The sequence below is a fragment of the Camelus ferus genome, chromosome 16 (genome assembly GCF_009834535.1).
Source record: "Camelus ferus isolate YT-003-E chromosome 16, BCGSAC_Cfer_1.0, whole genome shotgun sequence".
Taxonomy (NCBI): Eukaryota; Metazoa; Chordata; class Mammalia; order Artiodactyla; family Camelidae; genus Camelus; species Camelus ferus.
Window position 1 is genome coordinate 11,879,373 of NC_045711.1, and position 19,861 is coordinate 11,899,233.

At 58.8% G+C, this 19,861-nt stretch overlaps 3 protein-coding genes across 7 annotated transcripts; 2 read left to right on the plus strand and 1 right to left on the minus strand.

Annotated features, from left to right (window-relative positions):
- Positions 1-102: 102 nt before the first annotated feature.
- On the minus strand, positions 103-1,273 carry TMEM256 (transmembrane protein 256). Its single transcript, XM_006175796.3, has 4 exons — positions 1,125-1,273; positions 787-818; positions 448-528; positions 103-344 (listed from the first exon to the last, which is right to left on the minus strand). Exons 1-4 carry the CDS (start codon positions 1,207-1,209, stop codon positions 201-203), a joined length of 342 nt encoding a protein of 113 aa, XP_006175858.2. The 5' UTR covers positions 1,210-1,273; the 3' UTR covers positions 103-200.
- A 461-nt stretch (positions 1,274-1,734) lies between these two features.
- Positions 1,735-16,926, plus strand: NLGN2 (neuroligin 2). Of its 5 annotated transcripts, none has more exons than XM_032498654.1 (9): positions 1,735-1,859; positions 2,151-2,729; positions 5,145-5,845; positions 9,265-9,315; positions 11,412-11,561; positions 11,738-11,923; positions 12,046-12,238; positions 12,599-13,195; positions 14,005-16,926. In XM_032498654.1, the coding sequence occupies exons 3-9, from the start codon at positions 5,389-5,391 to the stop codon at positions 14,876-14,878; spliced, it is 2,508 nt and encodes an 835-aa protein (XP_032354545.1). In that variant the 5' UTR covers positions 1,735-1,859; positions 2,151-2,729; positions 5,145-5,388; the 3' UTR covers positions 14,879-16,926. The 5 variants fall into 5 exon arrangements, with proteins under 5 accessions (XP_032354545.1, XP_032354546.1, XP_032354548.1 ...); XM_032498655.1 differs by having other exon boundaries at positions 1,813-1,929; XM_032498653.1 differs by lacking the exon at positions 1,735-1,859 and having other exon boundaries at positions 1,958-2,729.
- Positions 16,927-17,047: 121 nt separating this feature from the next.
- SPEM1 (spermatid maturation 1) lies at positions 17,048-18,735 on the plus strand. The gene is made up of 3 exons (XM_006175797.3): positions 17,048-17,618; positions 17,718-17,775; positions 17,963-18,735. Exons 1-3 carry the CDS (start codon positions 17,475-17,477, stop codon positions 18,700-18,702), a joined length of 942 nt encoding a protein of 313 aa, XP_006175859.1. The 5' UTR covers positions 17,048-17,474; the 3' UTR covers positions 18,703-18,735.
- The last annotated feature ends 1,126 nt before the right edge of the window (positions 18,736-19,861 follow it).

The following is a 19,861-nucleotide window of genomic DNA, read 5'->3' on the forward strand; positions in this document are numbered from 1 at the left end:
AACAGACTCCCACCCAGAACCAAATCTTCCTGACTCAGTCTTAGGAAAGGGAAGGAGCTCAAAGTCTGACAATTCCTACCCTTTCTCCTTCAAGAGGTTAGATAAAAAAAGACTCTAAAGTTCTTTATTTGCCTTTCCCTTTTAATCCCTTCCCTCATCTGATCCTAAATAAAGTATCCAGCAATTAAACACAAGGAAGCTCAAAGAGCCAAGGCAAGCCACCCCAAGAGTAACAGGCTCCCTCCCACAGGGGCCAAAGTCTGGAAGCTGGGGTCTCCACTCAGAGCCTGGTAGTAGAAGCTGGTGCAGAATAAGGTAGTTCCAGAAGCTAGCAGTAACCCGGCCTGAAGGAGATAACAAGACAGAATGCAGGCTAGTAAGAACAGGGCAGGTAGAGGGCGTGAGTAGGGCTTGGTCAGGGTTAGGGGTGGGGGAGGGGGAGATTACCCAGAGGGGCTTTCTGCACAGGGGCACCCCTAACACGGCCAGGCTGTGTAAGAAGTGGTGTTTGTTGGTCTTGTCAAAGAGCTGTAAGAAAAAGAGAAATGGGGGGACTTCCTAAGCAACGCAGGATCCCGAGGGTACACATCGGACAAGAAGAGTCCGTCCTCCAACCCTACCTCTCAAGTCCCAGCTTGCCGCTCCCTCAGGTACCCAGGCCTCAGACTTCCAGCCCTTGACGTACCAAAGACCTGCCCTCCACCCCTCCCCTCCTTCCCTCAGGGATCCCTGACTTCGTGCCCTCATAGGCCCGGAAGTCGAGGAGCCCCAGCGCAGTTACTTCACCTCCTTCCCGTAGGCATCCGGAAACTGGGCTCCTGTGGAAAGGACAAAAGCAAAGGTTACGGTCCTAGCACCGGCCTCGACGGCCCCAATCCCAGGGGGACCCAGGGGGACAGAGGCGAGAAAAGGCGCCCCCAAGGGGCTTCTGATTGGTGGAAACACGCACCAGGTCGTTCTGGGAACCAAACGGACCCGGCTGCGGGACATAAAAAGGTTTAGGGATCCGTGGGCTGTCTGGTCAACGCGAGGACCGACACTTTCCATAGATTCCGTCTCTGCATCAGACCCCAAAGGTCGCCCCCAACCCAACACAATCCCAGCTCCGTCCCCAGGCCCCTAACCGTGCGCCCCGTAGGAGGACAAGCCTAAGGCCCCGGCTCCGGACAAGGCGCCCAAGCGGCGAAAAGCAGCCCCCGGTCCCGCCATGGCTGTGGATGGTCACGCGCAGGACGAACACCGCCCAGGCCACCCAAGAGGCCAGCCAATCCCTATATCCCATGCAAATACGGTCCACAGGTGCCCAATCCAGGCCATGTTCATTTCAGCGTCCGGGTCCTCACCCGGGTACTTGAGCCTTTGTAAAACCTCTGTTGAGTGGCGAAGACGTCTGGCGGGCGGAGAAACTAGAACCAATTAGGAGCGGAGAAGAGAAGCAGTAGTGGGGGCGGAGTTGGGGGGGCGGGACTAGAGGATTTGCGTCACGGATTGGCCCACTTTCTAAGTTGATCGCTTTTTCTAACAACCCCCTCAACCCTCCGGCCAATTCCCAAAGATCCCAGTCCCCACGCAAAGTTCCACCCCTTTCCCCACAAACTCCTCCTTTTCAGCTTTAAACCAGACCCCCTCCCGAAAAGAGGCGGCCCCACGGTCAGTGAAGCCCCACCCACCATCATTAAACCCCACCCATCACAGGATGGTCCCTCCTCCGGGACCGAGGGCTCCGCCTTTTTCATGTGATGCCCCGCCTCCTATAGTTCACCCCCACCTCCTCTCCCCGACCAACCGCGCTAGCCCCGAGGGTGGGAGATCAGGGGGGATGTCTCCACCCTGCCCCGGCCTGCTTCGTCCATCCGTCGGTCTGTCCACTCCCGCCCCCTTCCACCTTATCCAATCCCCCCACACTCTGGAGGGCGGGCAAGCAGGCGGGTGCGAGCGAGGGGTGTGCGCCGCTCTCTCGGCAGGGGGCGGGGGAGGCGGCCGCGCGGTGACGCGCGGGGCTGCTGCGGCTGCTCCGCCGGCGGATCATCACTCTCGGGCTGGGATGGACGCGGGGCGGGCGGGCCCTGGCGCGCGGGGCCAGGAGTCCGGGCCTCCCGGCTGCTGAGCGTTCCCTGAAGCCTCTCCATTACCCCCGCTTTCCCTCCTAGGAGCCGTGCCGACCCCCGCCCCGTGGCTCCAGACTCGGCTCCCGCCCTCCTCTGACTCCCTGGACCTCCCCCTCCCACCCGCCCTCGGGATCGACTAGATCCCTCCCCCTCCCTGAGGATTCCGGCTGGATCCCTGCCCCTGCACCGCGGATCCTGCGCTCCCGGGCTCCGGGCCCCTGGGGATTGCCGTGAACTCCTCCTCCCGCACCCGATCCCTTAGGATCCTCCGCCTGTACTGCCTTCTGGTCCCTCGAAGCCGGCCCACGGAGCCAGTGGATCCCCAATCCAGTCCTGTCCCATTTCCCCCTCCTCCCTCTGCCGTCCCCACTGCGGGGTTCCCTGTTCTTGGGCTCCTCCAGACCCCATTCCCTACCTCTCCTTTCCCCGGGGATCGACTGGATCCCGGCCCCGCCCCCCGGGGCTGGGGCGATCCCCCTCCCCCGCCGGGTGAGGCGCTGCGGGCGGGGGCTGGGCCTGCGGGGCCGCGGGGGCTCAGAGGCCGCCGCCCCCCTCCCGAAGCCCGTCCGCCCCCTACTCGGAGCCCTGGATGGAGGCACCACGGCCCCAGGGCTGAGCCAGGTAGGAGCTAAGCCGGGCTGGGTGGAGGGGGCTGCGTGGCGGTCCACTGGGGTCTCCCTCTCCCCATCTCTCTCCCTGCTCCTGGTTTCCCCCAGCCTGCTCTGTCTGCGTGTCTCCGCCTAGGGATGCTCTCGCCGTGTCTCTGCGTCTTGGTCTCTTTGTCTCTGCCTCTCTCCAGCCCATGAATGATCCTTTGAATGGGCCCACAGACCCCGTGTGTTCCCATCTCCCCCTCCCCCTCCTTCTCCCCTTCCCGGCCAAGCCATTTTCCCCACTGCAGGAAGAAGGGGGGGCCTGCGGCCTGAGCCCCCGTCCCTCAGCTCTACCCGGCTGGGGGAATCAGGCCTGGGCAGTAATGGAGAGAGCCAGGCAGAGGGGTAGGGAGAAGAGAGGGAGTAGCAAGATGTGGCAGACAGAGATGGGGAGAGCAGGGGAGAGAAAATGGGGGAGACAGATATAGGGAAAGAGAGACAGAAATAGAAGGGGCTTGAGGGAGAAATTTGGGGAAGGGATTTGAAGGAGAGAGAAAGATGAGAAACACCAAAGAGGGAGGTGTTGAAGAAAAAGATGAAAAACGACTGAGGGTCGAGAGACTGAAGGCAAGAGCTGGAGCAAGCTGGAAGAGGCTGTGGAAAGATGCTCTGAGGGAGCGCTATGGAGAGGAAAGAGATGGGGGGAGGGCTCCAGTGGGAGGGAAGAAGGGAGAGAAGCTGGCAGGGAGGAGGCCAGGGGCCCAAAGTACCTTAAGGAAAGAGGGGGTGACAGAGGCAGACCTTGTTAGTGGGAGGGGGAGGGGGCGGCAAGGCCATGGAAGCAGAGCCCAGCCTGACATAGGCAGAGGAGATTCTGAGGGAGCCAGCCCCAAGCTCCCTCCAGGTGATGGGAGAACAGGAGCTTAAGAGGACTCGAAGAAAGGGAGGGCATGACTGGGTGTGTGTGGTAAGGATTCCTGTGTCCTCATCTCTGGAATAAATTGACACCTGCAGAGAGCCACCCGCGGGCTGGCGCCTGGCTCTGAAAACCCCGCGTCAGCAAACAGCTCTGGCGGCTTTGGGGGGGGGGGCGAGTGGGACAGGAGGGGCTTGCTAAGATGACCTGGGTGTCTGCCCCTTCAGTCCGATCTCTTCCCTTGTACTGCCTCTGCTGCCCTGAGCACCCAGGCATCAAGGTAGCAACTGTGGGGGGCTGGCAAGGGGAACGGGAGGTGAATAGCTAGGATGGGATGAGAAGAAGCCAAGGTTTGTCCCCAGGACATGGGTCAAAATGCTATGCAAGGAAGAAGAGGTGTCTTGGGTTCAAGGCTGTTCAAGACTGTGGGAGGGGAGCCGGTGGTGGGTGCATCTGATGCCCCCCAAACCGACCTCAGCACCCCTTCTCCTCAGCTAGAGGCCTGGTCACTAGGGCTAGGTTCTGATTGGCCAACAAGGGGCGAGAGGCGGATCTTTTAGGGTTCTCTATGCCCCCGGTCTCCTTCTCCCCTCAACATATATACTTCCCCTATACTAAGGCTGGGGGAAACTCTAGCATTCTGATTCACTCCTCTGCTCTCCCCCTCATGCCCTGAATGGACCCCATAACCAACCCAGCCCCTTCCCCTCTTCCTCCCAGACCCCCCCTCCAGGGTTAAAGCTGCAGCCCGTTGCCCAGGTAACATTGCGGGGCAGCATCCTGTCGCCCAGCAACCGGCTGCAGGATCACGCATCTGTCCCTGGATTTGCCCCTCCAGCATCCCCTCCCTATCTGGCCCCTGCCTCAGGGCACCTTAACTTTTGAGGGAAGAAATGGAGAGGGCCTGGTGTACAGGGGTCTCCCCTACTGCACAAATCCTTAGAGAATGAGACATTGAAGAGAGGGGAAGGTGCTGAGCTTGTGTGGTCCCAAGAAAGGACCAAGTCTGGCCTGAGATGGGGGTTCAGTGCCATGAAATTACAGCTCAGGAGTAATTAACACGTATAAACAAACCCTCCACTTCCTGCTAATTAATGACTTGGTATTTTTATTTTCTCTTCCTTTTCTATCTCATCCCTCCCAGGGAGGTGGGAACTGGGACTCCTGAGTCCCTGAGGAGAGCCTGCCTGGGAGGGACAGACAGCTGGAAGGGGGCGTGCTAGGTTTGGGGAGCTGACTCTCCTTCCTCTCTGGCTGTGTCCTAGACATTTAAGACATCTTGACCTCATCCCAGCCTCAGACTTTTCTATCTGGGTCCCTGCTGAGGAGGGGAGCGGTGGTTGGAGTGGGAGGAGGTGCTAAGGGGACTGAGGATGGACGAAGTGGGCAGCTTGGTCTGAATTCCAAGTCACTAACCACTTATCTCTTCTGTTTCCCCATTCCTGTCTGTCTTCTCCATCCGATTTCCCTTCCCCTCTTGCACCTCTCCTCTGTATTTTTCTGTCTGTCTGTCCCTCCTCCCCACAGATCGGGCCTGCCTTCACCTTCTCCCTCTTCCTTCCCCTTCCCCACCCCTCGCCCCCTCCATGGAGAGGAACAGACCCCTTCTCGGTCCAGTCTAGCCCAGGTCCCTCCCCACCCCCCTCCTCCCTCCTTTCCCCCGCCCCCTCCTCCCTCCTGGGGCGAGGGGGGCCTCCCTCCCTCTCCCCCCCTTCTCTCTCTCTCCGAGGGGGGGGGTCCCGGGGAGGGAGGGGGGGGTCCCCCGATCAGCATGTGGCTCCTGGCGCTGTGTCTGGTGGGGCTGGCGGGGGCTCAACGTGGGGGAGGGGGTCCCGGCGGCGGCGCCCGGGGCGGCCCAGGCCTGGGCCTCGGCAGCCTCGGGGAGGAGCGCTTCCCGGTGGTGAACACGGCCTACGGGCGAGTGCGCGGTGTGCGGCGCGAGCTCAACAACGAGATCCTGGGCCCAGTCGTGCAGTTCCTGGGCGTGCCCTACGCCACGCCCCCCCTGGGCGCCCGCCGCTTCCAGCCGCCCGAGGCCCCCGCCTCGTGGCCCGGCGTGCGCAACGCCACCACCCTGCCGCCCGCCTGCCCGCAGAACCTGCACGGGGCGCTGCCCGCCATCATGCTGCCCGTGTGGTTCACCGACAACCTGGAGGCGGCCGCCACCTACGTGCAGAACCAGAGCGAGGACTGCCTGTACCTCAACCTCTACGTGCCCACCGAGGACGGTAAGGGCGCGGGCACCGGGCCGGGCCCCCGGTGGACACAGCCCACAGACGCGCATGCAGACCCTCAGACGCCGCCGTCAGGGCCTGGGGCCGGGAGCTGGGCATTCGTGGGGGTCGTGAGGGGCAATGTGTCCCTTCAGGCTCTGCGTGCCCTCCCCGGGTGGAATGGGTCCCTGCCAGGCAGTCCCAGGAATGAATCCCACAGCCACCCCGGATCTCTTTGTGCCCACAGAGAGCTGATGGCGAAGGAGGCAGGCACTAGGCTTGGCCCACTCACCCCCTCCCCACAGAGGCACACACAGAGGGAACACTGAGTGTGATCCAGCGGTGGGGGCAATCATCAGCTGCCTAGACAGCCACTCTGGCTCTGCCCCATCTCCTGCCCCCAGGCCTGGGCTTGTCCCCAGCAGTACCCATTTTAGCTGCACCTATACCTCAAGGACAGCAAAGACTTCCCCTTTTCCCCGGGCCAGCATGGGCAGACGTCCATCTGTCACATGCAGAGCCCCTCACCTGAGCTGAATGTCTCTTCCCCAGGATGCTCTGTCTCCTGATTCCCATACACTCCCAAAGGATCAGGGAAGCTCCTTGCCAAGGGTCCCTCCGCTCCCAGCACAGCCCACCCATCCCCGACAGAACACCTTCCCTGGGGCTCTGAGCCAGCTGTTTCAGTGAACTGTCCAGTTCGCCACAGCACAGCTCATAGTCTCCAGCACACTCCCCTGGACAGCCTTCAGCACCAAGATTAATCAGTGTCATTCCAGCACCTTCCAGCACATTCCAGAGTACCTTCCAGCAGTCCACAACAGAGGGTAATCAGCAGGCCTCCAGCCACCCAAACAGACCTTCCATGCACACAGCCCCCACGTTATCCTTCTGATACCGCATGTCGTGACTCCTATACACCCCGACACCTCCAGAGACCATCCACCCTAACATCCACCTCAGAACATTTTCCAACGACTTTACACATAGGCTTGGTACCCAAGAACCCCCCTGGGGACACCCTAGACACCTAACACTCCCACATCATGTACTCAAGTCCTAATACAAACCAGGAAGCTCAAGTACTCAACACTCAGGTCACGTACCAAACCAACCGGCACACTGACCTTAGGCTCTAGCATGTCACATATCAAAATTCCCAGCCTTCACACAGCACGCTCCCCAGCAATTCTCTGGAATTTCATACCCTGTCACCCACACAGTCCCGTGCTGCCCAGTATCCCTGGGTAACCCCCAGTATCCTCCATATGTAGACTTTTCCCCCAGTAACCCTGCACCTGGACCCTGTGCCCCAGCAGGCCACTCACACCACTGTCCCCAATGGTCTCAACACATCGCAAACATTGCTTACCCCAACTCCTGCCTACAGATCATCAGTCTCCTACCTCAGGCTGTGACAACACACTTAGCAATCCTACACCCTGCTCACAGATCAAGTACTCCAACACTTTGCTCCCTGTGCCCAGAGAACATGCCAGTCACAGAACACCTAACTCATGCACCCTAACAGGGTTACCTCCACCTCCCCCATGTAAGCCATGCCTCCTAGCAACCTATACACACAATGCACGGAAGTGTCTAGTCCAATCCTGTTCAGATTCCAAGCGTGCTAATAGAACATTTACCCCAATACACTCCACGGATTCTCCCCAATACCCCACTGCCCTCTGCATAAGAACCATCCACTCCACATTCCCCCGCCCTCTCACGGGCCACCTCCCCCATTGCCCTCCTACCTGTGAATCATTCACCCCAGGGCTTCCAACAGACCACCCATCTCGACACTCTCCACTCGTGGACTCTCCACCCACACCTTTGTGTAGAAGGCTATCCCCTCACCGCCCGACCATGCCCCCTTCAGGGGGCTCTTGTCTCATCATGCCTCATGCAAAACATCCACCCGGCATTTCCCACCAGTGGACTGTCCACCCCAACACCTCCGCACAAATTGGCCACCCTGCCCCCATCCCACCCATGCCCACACCTTCTGTATTTTTAACCACCGCTTATTGCAGACCTGCTTGGGGCCTGACACATTCAGGTGATCTCACTGAATCTTCACACCGGCTTGGCTCTGGGAGGAAGAGGTTGACTCAGAAGTGGGCGCGTGCACACACCCGCTAACTTAATACTCTCCCGCGCACACATGCCCTACTGACTTCCTCCCCATCCCCATCCCCATCCCATCAGAAAAGAACAGGCTCTTATCCTAATGGGTCCCCATGGGGCCATCATCACCAATTGGGAGATGCCTTCAAGAGTCTGGCCTTGGCCTTGCTGACCCTCTCCCCCTCCCCATGCTGGTCCCCTTGCCCTTGAGCAGAAATCCATCAGCCTGGGGGAACACCTCACGCCTCTGGGTTCCAGCTCTCCCTTGGCCAATCCCCCCCATCTGAAAGAAGCCTGGAGCTGAACTCTGAGCCCAGTCTGGGGCCTTTCCTTGACAGTGGGCACACTTTGTGCCTCCCAGCACCTCCTGACACCTTATGTGTCGAGCTGGCTCAGGGCACTGTTTCCTAGTCCCTATTTGTGGGCTGAACCTTCAATTGGGGAGGGAGGCTTTTTGGCATTAGACCAGGGGTTGGTGGGAGGCTAATGCCCCTGGTGGGGAGTTTACCATTGCTGGGGGAAGGAGAGCAGGCTTGGGTAAGGGATGAGGTTGGGGGGTTGCAGAGGGAAAAGGTGGAGTGGAGGGCAAGACCTGATGACCCCTTCCCTGCTTTGCCCCACATTGGGGACATGGGGAGAGAAGTCAGGCTTGTGAGTGCGGGTGGAAGAGAAATGCTGGCTGGTGAGAGGCTGGGGAGGTGGGCAGGCAGCCCTAGCTGACCTCCCCACACCCCTCCAGAGGGGAGCTGAGGGCTTCCAGGGTTTATGAACTGCTGGGATCTGCTGCCCCCAACCCCATCCTACTCTCTGCAGCCTAGGGGAGCAGGCAGGTGCTTGGCTGGCCCTGAAGAGGGTCCGTGTGAGTGGTGGCCCCGGGGTGGCACAGCTGGCCTTGGGCTCCCGCTTCGGGTGGGCTTCCCCTCCCCTCCCACCCCACCTCTAACACCGTTTCATTTCCAGCAATTAGCAAACACTTCGACAAGCCAAATCCTTTCCAGCCAAGTCAATATGTCTTAAGACAGGCCTCAGCCCGCTCAGGCACCCCACCCCCCCAAAACCAGCCTTTTCTTTGGGGCATGACTTTTTCCGGGGAGGGGAACAAAATTGGGTTGTAGAAACGTTTTTCTCTTTTCTTGGTTTCTTTTTCTTGCAAACAAATTTTGCTTTTTTTGGCTTATTTTTTCTGCCCCTCACCCTCCCCTTTTCTGCTTTCTCTCCTCCCCTCCCCATCCACCACCTCCCCCGACCCCCATCTTTCCCCACAAAATTGTCCTTTTTTCTCTGTTTTGTGTTCCCGGTCTTAGGTCCGCTCACAAAAAAACGTGACGAGGCGACGCTCAATCCGCCAGACACAGGTAGATTTAAAAATCCCGCTGCTGCATGTGGTTGCTGATAAGAGGACGTTCACGGCCCTGCCCCTAACTAAATGCCCCCACAGCCCTCAAGGCCCCTCAGTCGTTTCCCCAACTAAAAACGAAAAAGAAAAGAAAAGAAAAATTTGTAATAATTGGAAAAAAGAATTATGAAAACTTCAAAAGAAATTTGAACAATGTTGGACCCACTAGAAAACTGGCAAGCAAAGCTAAATATGGCGAAATTAAAGTGAAAAAAGAAATTGGAATGTCAGAAAAACAGAAACAAAAACAAAACACCAAAGAATTGGATAAAATGTTTAGAACTGGACAGAAATTTGGACTGTTTTGAAACTTGGGAAATGTAATATTTGAAAAAAACAATTTTAATTTGGAGCCAAACAACATTTGAAAAAAAAAAGTTAATTGGCAAATTGATGACACAGTTGAAAACATCAGAAACCTGCTACAATTTCCAAAAGCCTGTCAGATGCAGAAAACGCACATTTGAAGCAAATTAAAGAATTTGGAAATTTTTGAAAACAGGGCCCAATATCTTGAAGTTTCACCACAAAATTTTGAAAAAAATGCAAAGAACTTCTTTTTTTCTTTTTTTCCAAAAATGGATCTTTTTGGTTTTTTTTTTTTTTTTCTTTTCTTGTTGAATCTGCCCCGAGAGCTTCTTGCTTTTTGGTTGTTGTTTTTTCTTTCTTTCTTCTTTCTTGATCTTGTTTTTTGTTGTTGGTTTTGAATTCTTGTTGCCCCAGCCCCCCTTCCTGCTCCTTCCCTTTCCAACTCCCCCTCCCCCAACGCTGGGAGTGGAGGTGCTGGGTGGGGAGGTGGGTGGAGAATTGAGGACATTTAGGACAGGACCTCAGAGGGAAGGAGACTCCAGCCTGAACTGCTGGAAGACCACTGGAAGTTCAGGAACAAAGGGAAGAACAGGAGTTGGGGAGGACCGAGAGGGCAATGCCCACCTAGGAGCTCCTGGGCAAAGTCAGGTGGAAGGAGGTGGCAAAGGAGGTCCTAACAGACCGAAGGGAGGAAGCTGTATGCGGGGGGGATGTCTTAGTGACTTGTTGGTTGACCTTCTGGCAGGAGGGAAGCTCCCAGTGGGATGAGGGTGGCGGGCAAAGGCACTGGGGACCTGCAGTGGAGGCCCAGGCCTGGCTTCTGTTTGCCTAGTGCCCAGGTTAGTCAGAGATTGCGGGTATCAAGAAAGAGGAGGGCCTGTAGGCCAGGGTGACCCCAGCCCTGGCACTCTGACCAAATCATGGAGGAGCTGCTGGGCTGGGGACTCAGCCAAGCCCTCTCAGACTCCCAGCCTCTTCTGGAGTTAGTTACCCCCAAGTCTGGTCTGGAGTGCCTCAGGGGCCTCCTACATATGGCAATGGTCATGGGGCCCTTTCAGGACATGGCAAGAGAGGGGTCCGGAGCCCAGGGCCCAGGCCAGTTTTGGGGGGTCCAAGATTAGAGAGCTACACCCCAGCTTCATTAAGCAGGCTCTTTCCCACCCTGCCTCCTCCTGCCACAGTAATTAGGCTGGGGGTTGCCGTGGTAACTGGGGAGGTGACCTAGAAAGGAATTAGGGCGGGGAGGAGACCAAGCCCCCAGGGACCCTAGGGCCTGGCACCCCCTCACCCACAGACCAGGCTACCACGTGGAGCTGAGGCCCAAGGCCTGAGTCTGAGGAAACGCCGGGACCCTCCCAGCATCTCTAGCTCTAGTGCCAGCCTTGGGAGCTCGCTTTTCCTAGGAGCAGGAAGGAGATTTGCTGTGTGTGTGTGGGGAGGGGGTGCCCTGGATCCAGCAGATGCCCTGAGGAGGGCCACCCCCCACCCCTGCCTCTGTTAGGCTTCTTGGAAGGTCTGCCCAGCATTTGGAGAAATGCTGTGGGGCAGACCGGCAGGAGATGGGGAGGGACCTTCTGCCAGGGCTAACTGCGGAGGGAGGGAGGGGAATCCGGTCTTGCCCCCCAGGGTCGGGAGTGACATGTCCCGTGAGCTCCAGGCTGGACCTCAGCAGGCCTGGGAGCTGGGTTGTGCTGCTTCTGGTCTGACTGTGTCTTTGTACCCTCCCCCCTCCCCCACCCCACGCAGATATCCGGGACTCCGGGAAGAAGCCAGTGATGCTGTTTCTGCATGGTGGCTCCTACATGGAAGGCACTGGGAACATGTTCGATGGCTCGGTCCTGGCCGCTTACGGCAACGTCATTGTAGCCACGCTCAACTACCGGCTTGGGGTGCTTGGTGAGGGTGGGCAGCCAACTCGAGGGGCCGGAGTCTGGGAAGTGGGGGCCTGATGGGTGGGGTTCCTCTAAACCCAGCAGAAGCAGAATGGCTTCTGGGCTGGATCCAGATGTCCAGAAAGAGGGCAAGGGCGCTGTGACACCCCCAGGGAGCCCCTTTTCTTCCTTTACCCCCAGGTTTTCTCAGTACCGGGGACCAGGCTGCAAAAGGCAACTATGGGCTCCTGGACCAGATCCAGGCCCTGCGCTGGCTCAGTGAGAACATCGCCCACTTTGGGGGTGACCCCGAGCGCATCACCATCTTTGGATCCGGAGCAGGGGCCTCCTGTGTCAACCTTCTGATCCTCTCCCACCATTCGGAAGGTACCAGTCACCTCCTCAGCCTGCCCCTCCTGTCCCCTTTCCCACACCCCTGACCCCACCAGGTCCCCCTTCTCTTCCCTTGGGTTGATACAGCCCAGCCTAAAGCCTGCTTGTCTCACCAGGGCTGTTCCAGAAGGCCATTGCTCAGAGTGGCACTGCCATTTCTAGCTGGTCCGTCAACTACCAGCCGCTCAAGTACACGCGGCTGCTGGCGGCCAAGGTGGGCTGTGACCGGGAGGACAGTGCCGAGGCTGTGGAGTGTCTGCGCCGGAAGCCTTCTCGGGAGCTGGTGGACCAGGATGTGCAGCCTGCCCGGTATGGGGGTGGGAGAGGGCCCAGTCCAGGTCTCCACTCTCCTGGTTCCAAGGAGGTTGATGGTGAGAGGTGCCTGCAGGCCACGGGCATTCCATTTGGCAAGGAGAGGTGCGCTTTGGGCCCCTTCAGTGGCCCTGCCTTTTCCTAGAGGCCTTCTCTAAGCAGGGTGCCTAAACAAAGCCAGTGTGCCCAAGGTGTCATGAAGTGCTTCAGGGAAGACTTCCTGAGAGGCCAAGCCCCCTGAAGGACTCAGGAGGTTTTAACTAGGGGGGAGGGGTCTTCCGAGCAGAGGGCCCAGCAGGCTGTGGGCTGAGAGGGGGCCAGTGAGCAGATGATGAGACCTTGACCCCTTCTCCCCAGCTACCACATCGCCTTTGGGCCCGTGGTGGACGGTGATGTCGTCCCCGATGACCCTGAGATCCTCATGCAGCAGGGAGAATTCCTCAACTATGACATGCTCATCGGTGTCAACCAAGGAGAGGGCCTCAAGTTTGTGGAGGACTCGGCAGAGAGCGAGGACGGCGTGTCCGCCAGCGCCTTTGACTTCACAGTCTCCAACTTTGTGGACAACTTGTACGGCTACCCGGAGGGCAAGGATGTGCTTCGGGAAACCATCAAGTTTATGTACACGGACTGGGCCGACCGGGACAATGGCGAGATGCGGCGTAAGACCCTGCTGGCGCTCTTTACCGACCACCAGTGGGTGGCACCAGCTGTGGCCACCGCCAAGCTGCACGCCGACTACCAGTCCCCTGTCTACTTTTACACCTTCTACCACCACTGCCAGGCTGAGGGCCGGCCTGAGTGGGCAGACGCGGCACATGGGGACGAGCTACCTTACGTCTTTGGTGTGCCTATGGTGGGTGCCACCGACCTTTTCCCCTGCAACTTCTCCAAGAATGACGTCATGCTCAGCGCCGTGGTCATGACCTACTGGACCAACTTTGCCAAGACTGGGTGAGGGCCAGAGGGGCTGGGGCTGGGTGGGGCACCCCTGCAGGCCAGGACACATACACCCTCCATCTGCAGCCCCTTCTCTCCCTCTCCTTCACATGGCCATCATTCCTCCATCAAGGCACTCTTGCCTTCTTGACTCAGGCACCTGCTGGAAAGCTCCTCTGTGCACGTTGGAGATTCAGAAGAGTTAAGACAGAGAAGTCCCTGTCCTTTCAGGGAGAGGGGTGTCACTTGGTGGCTTTGGCTCCGTGTCTGTCTCTCCTTCCATCCTTCGCCCACCCATCTCTCTCTCCTCCCAGAGCTCAGCTCTTTGCTCCCGTCTGTGTCTCTGAGTATGTGTAAGGGTTTGTGTCTGTCTGTCTTTTTAGTGCTGTCTCTACCTCTCTCTCTTGAAATCCATTGATACCTCTGCTCTCTTTGATCTGGTTACTCTTTGCTCGCTGGTTTTCCCCAGCTCTCTCATATGCCTTTGTCTCTCTGTTTCCATATGTCTGTATCTCATTCAGTCTCAGATTCTGCCTCTCTCACTGGCAGTCTGTCTGTTTTTGCCCTCTCTGTGGCTCTGTCCTCATCTCTCTGTGCCTGGCAGTCTGGCTCCATCCCTTATTGGTCTCTCTGTCCCTGTCTCTGGCAGTTTCTCTGTCTGTTGGGATCCATCTCTGCCTCTCTCTCTTTCTCTGATTTTGTCTTCCTGGCTCTCTGCATCTCTGTCAGTCTCTCTCTGTTGCTCCCACAACCCCCCCCCCCCACCTCCTTCCTTGTGGGAGCCTCGCCCTCACTCCTCCTTTCCTGCCCTCCTGTGCCCACAGCGACCCCAACCAGCCGGTGCCGCAAGACACCAAGTTCATCCACACCAAGCCCAACCGCTTTGAGGAGGTTGTGTGGAGCAAGTTCAACAGCAAGGAGAAGCAGTACCTGCACATTGGCTTGAAGCCGCGCGTGCGCGACAACTACCGCGCCAACAAGGTGGCCTTCTGGCTGGAGCTCGTGCCCCACCTGCACAACCTGCACACGGAGCTTTTCACCACCACCACGCGCCTGCCGCCCTACGCCACGCGCTGGCCGCCCCGCCCGCCCCCTGGCGCCCCGGGCACGCGCCGCCCGCCGCCCCCCGCCACCCTGCCGCCCGAGCCCGAGCCCGAGCCCGGCCCGCGGGCCTACGACCGCTTCCCCGGGGACTCCCGGGACTACTCCACGGAGCTCAGCGTCACCGTGGCCGTGGGCGCCTCCCTCCTCTTCCTCAACATCCTCGCCTTTGCCGCCCTCTACTACAAGCGGGACCGGCGACAGGAGCTGCGGTGCCGGCGGCTCAGCCCACCGGGCGGCTCAGGCTCCGGCGTGCCCGGCGGGGGCCCCCTGCTCCCCGCTGCCGGCCGCGAGCTGCCCCCGGAAGAGGAGCTGGTGTCGCTGCAGCTGAAGCGGGGCGGGGGCGTCGGGGCGGACCCTGCTGAGGCCCTGCGCCCCGCCTGCCCGCCCGACTACACCCTGGCCCTGCGCCGGGCACCGGACGACGTGCCTCTCTTGGCCCCCGGGGCCCTGACCCTGCTGCCCAGCGGCCTGGGGCCACCACCTCCCCCACCGCCCCCCTCCCTCCATCCCTTTGGGCCCTTCCCCCCGCCTCCCCCCACCGCAACCAGCCACAACAACACGCTCCCCCACCCCCACTCCACCACTCGGGTATAGGGGGTGGCTCGGGGAGGCCCCCCTTTCCAAACCTCCCGGCCCACTCAGAAGGCGGGGAGGGGGACTTGGCCACAAGCTCTTCTCGCGTGGAGTCGTCACACGTCGAGGAGCGTTGGGTGGACATGGATTTCCTCACCGGGACGCGTGTTTCTCCCAGGCAGAGAGGCCCATTCCTTTCTCCGGACATGGGCCTTCGAACAACTGGGGCGGTGTGGAGGGGGTTTCCCCTCCCTTGGGACACGGGTCCTCGGTGTGTGGAGACGCGGAAGTGCTTTCCCACGTGGAGGTGTGCTTTCTCACGAGGGGGTGTGTTTTCCCATGTGCAGGGTGAGGTTTTTTTTTGCCGCCCTGGACACATGTTGGCTCCCTCAAAGAATTTCTGCGGGGATTTGTTCCCCAGAATCCTGTTCCCTCATGCCTTCTCCCACCTCCTCCCTCCTCCCACCCCCTGGAGACCCTGGAAGTGTTGTGTTCTCAAACAGTGACCCTTGGCCACCAGATGACACAGGGTGGTGCCTGGGAAGTAGCGAGTAAATCACAGTCCCCCTCCCTGCCCCCACCCCAGCGAAGCATGTTTATCCCCCGTGGCACAATTCAGGTGAAGCCTGGTTTCCACAGATGACAGACTCCCTGCCGGGGGTGGGGGGCGGGGAGGAGGAGAGCCTGCATCCCTGTGCTGCCTGGGAACTTGTCTTCCCACGGGTCCAGGACACACTTCCCTGAGTGGAAACATTTCTTGCATGTGGATGTATGTTTTCCCATGCAGACGGCCCCTTTCTCTCCAGCACTTCCCTGCATCCCCCAGGCCTCAGGCCCAGCACTTAATTTCTCCTCATACAGCAGGTGGGAACAGATGTCAGAATGACAGAAGCTGAGGGGGATGTACAAACCCTGAGGGGGTGCTCTGCCCCTCCCTCCCCCAGAGATGCCCAGCTTGGGGGAGGGGGACATGGCACCTGCCACCCACAGAGGCCATGCATGTTTGACCAAAGCCCTCACTGGGGCCTGAGGACAGCCCTTTCCTCAGTCCTCAGACCACTGCTCACCTGTGCCAAACTGGGGAGGTGGGTTTGAGGGGAGAAGACCCAAAATATGCCAAGGATTCCCCAGTCCTGGGCCAGGGTAGGTAAATGTGGGGGCAGGTGGAATATAGGAGAGGAAGAGGTGGCTGTTAAAGAGGTTCCACCTGTGTCCCTCTTCTCCCCACACCATGTCTCAGCCCTTCCTCTCTGCCTCTGTTCTCCCTTCCCCTGGTGTCAAACCAGCTTCTCCCCTCAGCTACCCTCCCCCTCCTTTGACCTTCCCCCTTTCCCCTGGGCAGCCAGGGATGAAGGAAAGGAGCAGTGGAGGAGGGAGGGGAGAGCAGGGGAGAAGGGCTTCCCGGGACAGGTTGGGGAGAGAATGGGGTCAGCTGTGCTGAGGAACAGATGGAGGGGGCAGTGGGGGACGGGGCTTGGGCAGATACAGGCAGGAAGAATTTGATTTGAAAGGACGTGTGTAAGGTGACTGCCCAAAGAGAAAGGGTTTGGGCCTCTGGAGAAAAGAACAATGTCAAGGAGGGTTTTAAGGGACACCAGCAGAGAAAGAGTGCATCCTCGTCTGCCGGTGTCTCGTGGGTTTGTTAGTGCTAAACCTGAGTTGCGAGTGGAGTGCTGTCTTCCACTGACACCCAAATCCAGAATCCCTGGTCTTGGCTCCCCAGAACTTTGCCTCCTGACTGTCCCTTCTGCCCCACCTCCACCCGTGGAAACTTAGTTCTTTTCCCACCCCTTCCCCTGCCTGGTCTAGCTCCTTCCCAAACAGCCATGCTCTCTAAATGCTAGGGACCTGGGCCCTGAACCCTGTAGACAGATGCCCCCCAAATTGGGGCATGGGAGGGGGGCTGGGGGACCCCATGATTCAGCCACGGACTCCAATGCCTAGCCCCTCTCCCCAGAACAATTTCCTGACAATCCCATGTCCCCACCCCAACCCTTCGCGGCTCTGTACACATTTTTAAACCTGGCAAAAGATGAAGAGAATATTGTAAATATAAAAGTTTAACTGTTGGTTGTGCCGGCTGTCGTGTTAGGAGGTGGGGGTGGGAAGCTCCAAAGAAAAGAGCCTGGGGAAGTGACTCTGCTGATGAGGGGGAGGAAGAGGGGTTCTGAGCCCACAGCCCTCTTTAGTGAACAGCTCTGATGTCAAGAGAAAGGGGGAGTAGGGTTCGGGGTGAGGTTGTCATCGTAATAGGCTTGTCTGGGGAGTTGGAATCAGGATCAGTCTCTGTGCAGGGGTCAGAACCTGGTGTAGAGAGGACTGGGTAGGGGTTGATGGGGCAGACACCGGAAAGGCCGGAGAGCCTATGGGCTGGGCCGGGAGGCAAGCTGCAGGAGAGGCATGCGAAGTGAAGGGTTTGGTCTCTGCTAAGGCATGGGCCCAGGCCAGGGGATCGACATGGGCCCAGGACTCTCCTCTTGGCACATTGTGAGGGAGAGCCCCCCATCATTGTGACCCGTGTACCCCTAGGAGCCTCTGGGACAGGAATGTGGGCCGGTGGATTCTGTGGGCACAGTGGGCTGGGGGCCTAAGGGCCCCAGTGGCCCTAGGGACCCCCATGGCCATGGCTGAGCGCCCCCGGCCCGGGTGGGCCTCATACCACAGCCCCAACACCAACAACTGCCAGGACCTGGGCAACTCCATTCTGTTGCTGCTGGGCCTCATCGTCTGCATTAACATTGGCATCAATATGGTGACGCTGGTCAGGGTGGGGCCGGGCGGGAGGGTGCTGGCAGCATGGCTGGGGGGCGGGCCTGGTGGCCAGGGCCGGCCCAGGGTCACTGTGTCCTCCCCCACCCAGCTCTGGCGCAGACTCCGTGGCTTCTTACACCAGGTATTCCATGTTATTTGTGAGAAAGGTAAGTGGGGGTTGGAGGAGGAGGGGCAGAAACTAGGTGTTTCAGCCCTGACCCTGAGCTGGCCCCTTTCCCTCCTGCTCTCCCCTCCCAGACACCATCACTATGCAGCTCCTCTCCTTGCCCCCTGCCTCTCCAACTCTGTAGGAGCCAGGCTCCCACCAGCCTCTCACCTCTCCCTGATCCACAGAAGCTTCTAAGTCACGCTTACCTGGGAAGCAGACCCAGCCCCCGAAGCAGTGCTCCCAGGCAGTTCACCTTCGATGCACCGTGGACCCTGTGAAAATGACCGTGACCCCCCCACCCACTCGCCGCCATCGCCACCGAGGCTCTGCAGCGCGCCGTGCCCGCCGCCTGGTAGACTGGGTCCCTGACACTGACGAGGACAACGAGGAGGAGAGGCCCCCACATCAGCGCACAGTAACCTCACACAACTGGGATTGCCCCGAGGACTGGGATGGCTTTCAGTCCACCCAGAGGTTCTGGACTCCCTGGGCCCAGGACGCCGTGGAGACACCCACCCAGACCATCCGCTTCCAGCAGACTGTAGAGGAAAGACCCCTCAAAAGAGAGATGCAGTCCGAGCTGGGCCTACAGGCCTACGTGTACCCTGTGAACCCCCCGCCCCCCAGCCCTCAGGCCCTGAGCCACAGGAACATTGGAGGAGGGACAGGGGCAGGAGCCCAAGCGGAGCAGGAGCAGTGTTTGCCAGCCCAACCACCCATCCTGGGCCCGGCCAACGTCCCCGACATCCCCCGGCGCCGCTCCTCAGGCCGCATAGCATATGACGCCAGGGACGTGAGGCGGCGGCTGCGGGAGCTGAGCAGGGAGGTGGAGGCCCTGTCCCACTGTTACCCCCTGGGCTCCGGATCCAGCGCTGCTGAGGGGACAGACAAGGACTGGGTATACCGTTCCATGAAAGAGAGGTGACTGGAAGAAGAATAAAAGAAAGAGAGGAGGTGGTTTGTGGTGGTGTGGGGGGTGCCAGGGCCCACACAACACCCAGAAGCCTGGTTGCTAAGGAAATGATCTCCCTGGCAACAGGGCCTAGAGAGCCCTGAGGACCCTCATCAAACCTCTTGGCCTCAGCAGGCCCTGTCCTCATCTCTCTCCCTGGCCCTTCTTGGTTCCAAGCTCCCACTTGCCTCTACTCTTTTCTTTAGTGCCCAGAGAGGCCCCCCAAATTCTGCTCCAGACCCCCAGGCAGTATTGCACTAGAAGGGAGGCCCTCATCTCCATGGACCCTGCCCCTCAGGGGTCTGGCTCCTGCCAGAGCCCAGGTTTAGGCTGCAGCTACAGGTTAGGCATGGTTTTCTCTTAAGCCCTGGTTTCTCTGGGAAGGGACGGCTGAGAGTGAGAGTACCCAGGCCCTCACAGTTCCCAGGTCAGAACCCAAAGCTCCTGTACCCTTGAGCAAGCTCAGAGCGGAGGATGAAATACTGAGGACACTCAAGGGCTGCCTCATCGTAACATCACCACCCTCTGTGACCTCACACCCCTGATTAGCACCTCTGTGTCACAGATGACAAAACTCAGGTTCAGAGAGGCCACGTGACTTATTCATGGTCACACGGACAGCAAGGATCAACCTCATGGCCTCAGATGCTCTGTTCCCCTGATCCCACAGGTAGATTCCCAGTGCCACAGAGTCAGCCTGGCCCAACAGAGTCTCTGCCTTCCTCAGTTTCCCATGTGAATGCATCAGAATATTCCATCCACTGGACAGCAGGGAAACCCAGGCCCTACCCCACTACTAGACATCACATGCATGCACACAACTTGGGAACAAGGAGCCAGGCCAAAGGGCTAGACCTCATCACCTTCGATACCAGATGAGTTCCTGGAATGTGAGCGGACAGGCTTTTTATGAATCACCCTGCTTCTCTGTTCATTTTCATTCAACTAACATAATTGATCATTTTAAGCTGACTCCATTAAGTGGATATATATTGGGCACCTACTATGTGTTTGGAGGCTTGATAGGGAAATGCCCACTGGCTGTTCCTCTCTTTCAGCTGGGTTGTTCATTGTGCAAACAAAATGACTTGAGGTCCCCCAGGCATCCTTTCATAGACCCCAATGATGAACC

Bases quoted from the DNA above. Each gene is read 5' to 3' on its own strand.
- TMEM256 (XM_006175796.3), bottom strand. From the start codon at position 1,209: ATGGCGGGACCGGGGGCTGCTTTTCGCCGCTTGGGCGCCTTGTCCGGA. The intron at 529-786 runs GTGAAGTAACTG...TTTTTCTTACAG, and splicing joins CGGATGCCTACGGGAAGGAG to CTCTTTGACAAGACCAACAA. The intron at 345-447 runs GTAATCTCCCCC...TATCTCCTTCAG, and splicing joins TGTGCAGAAAGCCCCTCTGG to GCCGGGTTACTGCTAGCTTC.
- NLGN2 (XM_032498654.1), top strand. From the start codon at position 5,389: ATGTGGCTCCTGGCGCTGTGTCTGGTGGGGCTGGCGGGGGCTCAACGT. The intron at 11,562-11,737 runs GTGAGGGTGGGC...CTTTACCCCCAG, and splicing joins CTACCGGCTTGGGGTGCTTG to GTTTTCTCAGTACCGGGGAC. The intron at 12,239-12,598 runs GTATGGGGGTGG...CCTTCTCCCCAG, and splicing joins CAGGATGTGCAGCCTGCCCG to CTACCACATCGCCTTTGGGC.
- SPEM1 (XM_006175797.3), top strand. From the start codon at position 17,475: ATGGCCATGGCTGAGCGCCCCCGGCCCGGGTGGGCCTCATACCACAGC. The intron at 17,619-17,717 runs GTCAGGGTGGGG...TCCCCCACCCAG, and splicing joins GCATCAATATGGTGACGCTG to CTCTGGCGCAGACTCCGTGG. The intron at 17,776-17,962 runs GTAAGTGGGGGT...CCTGATCCACAG, and splicing joins CCATGTTATTTGTGAGAAAG to AAGCTTCTAAGTCACGCTTA.